This window comes from Sander vitreus, chromosome 14 (genome assembly GCF_031162955.1).
Source record: "Sander vitreus isolate 19-12246 chromosome 14, sanVit1, whole genome shotgun sequence".
NCBI classification, from domain to species: domain Eukaryota; kingdom Metazoa; phylum Chordata; class Actinopteri; order Perciformes; family Percidae; genus Sander; species Sander vitreus.
In genome coordinates, this window is record NC_135868.1 from 7,052,052 (window position 1) to 7,058,351 (window position 6,300).

The window sequence follows — 6,300 nt, forward strand, 5'->3', positions numbered from 1 at the left end:
CATCAGAGACTAACTAAACCTTTCCAATGACTTGCAGAGCAGCAGCTTTGATATTTACAGCACAAATAGCAAACACAAGGCGGAATGTGAGGCCATGTGGGGAAAATTCCCTGACACTGGTGGGCGGGGGGGACGACGACGACTTCATAAAACTGCTTCCTCTGGTGTACCAAAAGCACACAAGTGATTAGAAGAGAGTCAGGGCATGCGATGCGCCCCTACCCTGTGCAATACAGATGGAGGCCAACAATGTGGCAGAGCTAGAGCTTTGTTTATCCTAAATATCAACAACAAAACAATCTAGGTTATGAAACTGAAAATCAATTTACACTTCCAGACACACTTTGTGCCCCATGTTTGAAGTCTTTTCAACCCATTTCTTTCATCCTCCGACAGAAAACATTCCTATAATATTCCCAGAGGGACATATGAATGGTCAACAGAAAGTCAGCTCATCCTGTGACTTTAGTCAATTGTTTTTGGCTTAGCCAGAGAAACTTCACTTTGATATTTGCTTACTCTAAGAAATAATATGATTATGTACACTATAGAGTATGCTACTTCTCCCCTTTACCTTTATATCTCTCCAGCACATCCTCGTACGCCTGGGCGAATTCCTTCTCCTGCGAATGGTTTGTCGGCAGCAGACCCGGTATGAACCCGGCCATGGTGGCTCTGCAAGCCGGCTTGGGAGTAGAGAGGGGTCGGCCTGCAGACTACCGCAGTGACCCGGTCCGCTGCTGCGCGTCAAGCCCCCAGCTCTGGCTCCTTCCTCTCCCCGGCGTCCAATTCAACACCACCTTGTATGAAACTAGTTAATTTGATGCATTGACGCACACTAAAAGCCCAGTAGCTCACTTTCTAGCAGGGTTAGATAATCCTTAGGGATACTAAGAGAATAAAAAAGGTCAACAAAAGCCTGAACTGAGCGCGTTTTTTATGAAAATGTAGGACATTTAAGATGCGAGTATCTACTTGAATTAAGGTTACATAAACGCTATCTATCCATTACCGCGGTGTGTGTACGTATGTGTGCGGGAACACACAGTCGCATTACTCGGTGTGTCTCTCCGACCAGTCCCTCCTTGAATATCGACTTCCACCCGGCGACTGCTGCTTTTTGTGCCTCCTGTATGTGTATGAGGGTGGGAATATATCCTACACACCCAGATGAGTGTCCGTAGAGGGGGGGGCAGTGTGTGTTTCCGTCCTCAAATCGGCGGAGCTCCAGGCGAAACAGTATCCGGACTCCTCGGGCTTCCTATCCAAGGCTGTGTCGGCGTCCTGTGGATCCGAGGCGAGCCGCCCGAGCTCCCAGCATGCTTCCCAGCCGTAATGGCTGCTTCTATCAGCGGCTTTGCGGTCTCTGCCTCCGTGTGAATGTGTATGTGTTCGTTTCTCTCACTCTCTCTCTCTCCCTCTTCTGCTCAGGTTTCTCCGCTCTTCCTGCAGTGGCTGTCTTCCATCCCTCTCTACCGGCCACGCCAGGAACCTCCGCCACAGGAATTTCAGAGCCGGTGGGGTAGGGTAGAACCACTAGCTAGCTTATGGCTGCCGGTGGATAAAATGGAGCTGGAGCGCCCCCAGATGGTGGGCACCGCTCGGTGACAGACATCACTAAACCCTTGGGCAAAGGCACAAGAAAAATACAAGTAGGGTCCAATTCTACAGTGTCAGATATTAAACAAATTTACTACACTCATAATGTGTTATTAGGCTACTTAGGCTACATTCTCATGGACTAACCAATTGTTTTAGCCTGTGAGGGAAAACTTTAAATTAGCGTGTGTGAGCTATTTGTCAAAGAAGCAGGTGTAGAGAGAGTTGATGAACGATGGGGAATACAATATGGCGGATCTAACGGCGATAAACAATTTTTAAATTGGTGGCCGTGATAATATTACTGAACTTGTTCATTACATCACTACAGGTGATACATTACATATCCCTAATAAATTAGGGGAGAAACATAAGTGTAGTAGGCATTTACTTGGCATACTGTTGGGTCCACTTGTCCCCTCAAAGGTAGGGACCACTTGTATCCTATGATGAAGTAGCCTATTGATAGGTAGGCCTATAGGTAGGTTTTGGAATTAACTTTGCAATGCAAAATTGTCAGAAACAATGGTAAATCACAGCAGAGACATAAACACTCAGTGTCCAATCACATTACGTGTGTATGTTATAAGTATGTTCATAATGAAAGCAAAACAGGCCAGCGGACGGACACACACACGCGAGAGAGAGGTTGTTGTGACCCTAGTCTCAAGGTCCCAGTAAACCTTTCATTCCCAGTAGAGTGCACACACAGCTGGAGATAAACATACTCATATAGAAACATCCATCATAAGATTACAGTCAAAGCAGATTTTTTTTAAACATCTTTTATCAGTTAACTCGTATAATAAAAAACAAAGTACATAGCACAAGGTTCCCTAGAAAGACAACCTGCTATTGTAATGTGTGAAACCTTTATATCCCCACCTAGTGGTGGGCAAAAGAAATGACAATAACTCAGAGTGACTGTAAAAACTTACTTTTGTTTATGTTCACCTATTTGTATGTTGTCTTTTCAATTTTTAATCACCTCATGATGTGTGTAAATGTTAAATAATGGTACAAGGCCTTTCAGAAGGAGCTAACACCTTTGCTTATGTCCTGTTTTAACTGGACTCTTAACGATGGCGGAGACCCCCCCCCCATCGTGGAAGGAAGCAATTGTTACAGTTTTACCTAAAGAAGGCAAAGACAAAGAAGAATGCAAAAACTATAGGCCGAATTTCACTTTTAAAAGTAGACTACAAACTATTTACATCAATTATTTGCAAGAGATTTGAGGCCCTCATACCAGATCTGATTGATGAGGCTCAAACTGGGTTTATTAAAGGGCGCCAAACACACGATAATATTAGAAGTACCCTCCATATTTTAGACAATGCTCAAAAAAGTGGCACAAGTACAATTCTGGTTAGTTTAGACGCCGAAAAGGCATTTGATAGTGTTAGTTGGTTATTCTTGTACGAGGTACTAAAGAGATTTGACTTCAATGAAAATGTAATCCGATGTATTAAAACTATTTATCGAGAGCCCACAGCTAAGATCAGAGTAAACAGAAGCCTGTCCAATACGATTCAGTTGGAGAGGGGGATAAGACAAGGTTGTTGTCTGTCTCCTACTCTTTTCGCCTTATATGTCGAGCCCTTAGCACAGGCAATAAGGCAGAGTCGGGAACTGCAGGGTGTCAATGTAGATGGGACAGAACATATAATTGGCCTTTTCGCGGATGATGTCATTATTTTCCTTGAACAACCAGATATATGTTTCCCACACCTAATGTCCCTACTGGAAACGTATGAATACTATTCAAGGTATAAACTGAATGTATCAAAAACACAAATTCTCAAATTAAATTATTCTCCATCCCGACAAATAAGAGAGGCATATCATTTAAAATGGAATTCTAAAACAATGAAGTATCTTGGTGTAACTCTGACTAAAACACTTACCAACATGTTTGAAAACAATTATAGTGAAATCGATAAAAACATTCAAAAAGATATTGAAAGGTGGTCTACCCTTCCATTAGACTTCAGTGCTAGAATACAGACGGTCAAAATGAATATTCTACCTAAATTGTTATATTTATTTCAAGCTCCTCCAATTAATATCCCCCAAAACAAATGTATAGCCTGGGACAAGCTGATTTCTAGATTCATTTGGAATAGTAAAAAACCAAGAATCAAATTTAAGACACTTCAACTTCCTAAAAGTAAAGGGGGAATGGCTTTGTCTAACCTTACAGAATATTTTTATGCAGCTCAACTGGACTGTTGGTGTACACCTGACTATGAGTCTAAATGGAAAGAAATGGAGAGGGAAATACAGGGCTATCAGACCCAGATAGTGGTGGGGGATAAACATTTGATAGGTGCCTTGAGACATGCTATGAACCCAATAGTAGCATTTACACTAGAAATATGGAGCGTTGTAGTAAGAAAATACAAACTTAAGAGGGATATGTGCACTCTGAGGTGGTTTGCGTACGATTCAAAGTTTAAGCCAGGGACGTATGATCCAGTATTCAAAGAATGGGCACAAAAAGGTATGACAGCAATATATACAGTTTCAGCAGGTGGAGAATTTCTAAGCTTCCAAGATCTAAAGACAAAGTACGGCCTCGAAAACAAAGATTTCTATAGATACATGCAGTTAAGAGATTATTTCACAAAAGAGATAAGGCCAGTTGAAACTATAAATAAGGTGATCGGAGTCATTATGGATTCATACAAACAGAAGGGGTCTCGGCCCACCTCTGCTTTCTATCAAGCTTTGGGTGAGAGCACGGGGAAATCAACACTCTTATATAAAAGCAAAATGGGAAACAGAACTAAAGACCCAAATACAAGAGGAGGAATGGTATCACATGTGCAAGACACAATGTACATCTACAAATTCATTAATATGGAGGGAGTTCTGCTGGAAAAACCTAACTCGCTATTTTATAACACCAAAAATAAAATCTAGGCAACTCGCTATACAACAAAACTGCTGGAGACTGTGTGGGAGTGTGGAAGCAGACCATGCACACATCTTCTGGAACTGTACAAAAATGAGGGCTTATTGGCAAAATGTTAATTTAGTTGTAAAAAATGTTTTGGGATATGAAATCCCAAATACTTGTCCAGTGATGTACCTTGGGAACATTGAGAAGGTTGTAATGAAAGAAGATCTGTACTTGACTAAAGTATTACTTGCAGCCGGTAAGAAAGTGGTCACAAGAAACTGGCTCAATGTAAATATCCCAAAACAGAACCAGTGGTTGGAAATTGTCCAGGAAATCTTTGTTATGGAAAAATTGACATACCTTTTGAGAGTCAAAGAGAATGTCTTTGAAAAGAACTGGGGAAAATGGAACATTTATATGAGACGTGACACCAGCTGAACAAATGCCAAATGGAATAGTGGACTGAATAGTGGATTATCTCCAGACAGTTTGTTAGTGTTATTACTATTGTTATTTTAATTTGTTCCTTATTTGCTGTATTGTTTTGTCTATATATATATATATATATATATATATATATATATATATATATATATATATATATATATATATATATATATATATATATATATATATGTGTGAAAACTCAATTAAAAAAAAGTAAGTTACAAAAAAAATAAAGAACGCTGACAGTATACTGAATCACCTCTTTCTCTTGTCTGCCTCGATCTGTCTCTCACGCTGCTTTCTTTCTGCAGTATGCCTCCTCCTGTTTGTGTATACACTTGTATATGTATAAGTGTGTGTTGATGTGTGTCCGTACTGTCATGCAGAGTCCAGCTGCACAATGAATGTGCTCTGAGAGCCAAAAGGACATACAGTCCTCAACACATCAGCATGACCAACGCCTCAGCAGTAGTGGAGCACCACAATGCCTTCTAACCAGAAACTCCCCGAACTTTGACCACAAATATTTTACATCCCATTTCTGACTCTTTCTGTTACTGTCCTCAATGTTGTTGGGAGCACTGCACATCTCCTGTACAAAACAGCCGAAACACCAAACATTGTGATCTGATTGTCCACGCCTGCATTTTGGTTTGACTTGCAGCCTGATAAAGCAGCACAGTGCCCTAAATACCCAGGAATGAGCAAGAGATTGAATGAAATTATTGTAAAATGTGTGTGACTTGGATTAGTGCGTTATGTGGCCGCATGCTGTACATTTTGGATTAGATTCATAGTAAAGTCTGACCTTTGACCTACAGTCTTAACTCAGTTAACGCAATTATAGTTTAAAATGTGGATACAAACATTTAAAACAGCCTCAGAAAAATGTGTAATGTGTAAAATCCATGGTTGAGCCTAGAATGCAGATAATCACCGTGACGTCTGCAAATCCAATAACTCAACACGTAAACAGAGTTAGTGGTGTTTTCAGCATGCTCATTAAAGCTCTAAAGAATACAGTAATAGAAAAAAAGATGAAAACATAGTCTTGTGATGAAAGCTTAATTGTAGCGGTACCCTTTTCCCACTTTATCTTCTTCTCGTTTTTATTTCTAAGCTTCCCTCAAGGTCTCTTTCTCTCTGTCTCTCCCCCAGTGTTTTTTCTTTCAGTGCTTTTCTTTCATTGTTTTACATTCTGTCTCTTTTCCTCTTTTTGCCTTTCAGTAGAAATTCCTCACGCCTTCACCACAAACATCAAATACCTTTCTTATATTTCTTTTAACCAATCTTATCTTTCTTCTTCCTTTTTCACTCCTCTTCACTCCCTTTAGTTTTCTGTGTCTGGT

General features: G+C 40.5%; 1 protein-coding gene across 1 annotated transcript in view; it reads right to left on the bottom strand.

The window, feature by feature from the left end:
* The window catches only part of macf1a (microtubule actin crosslinking factor 1a), a 219,733-nt gene extending 218,254 nt beyond the window's left edge, over window positions 1–1,479 (bottom strand). The window contains exon 1 of the mRNA XM_078268399.1: window positions 575–1,479. Coding sequence (XP_078124525.1) covers window positions 575–668 — 94 coding nt within the window. The 5' untranslated portion in view covers window positions 669–1,479. The remainder of the gene's footprint in view (window positions 1–574) is intronic.
* Between the last annotated feature and the right edge of the window lie 4,821 nt (window positions 1,480–6,300).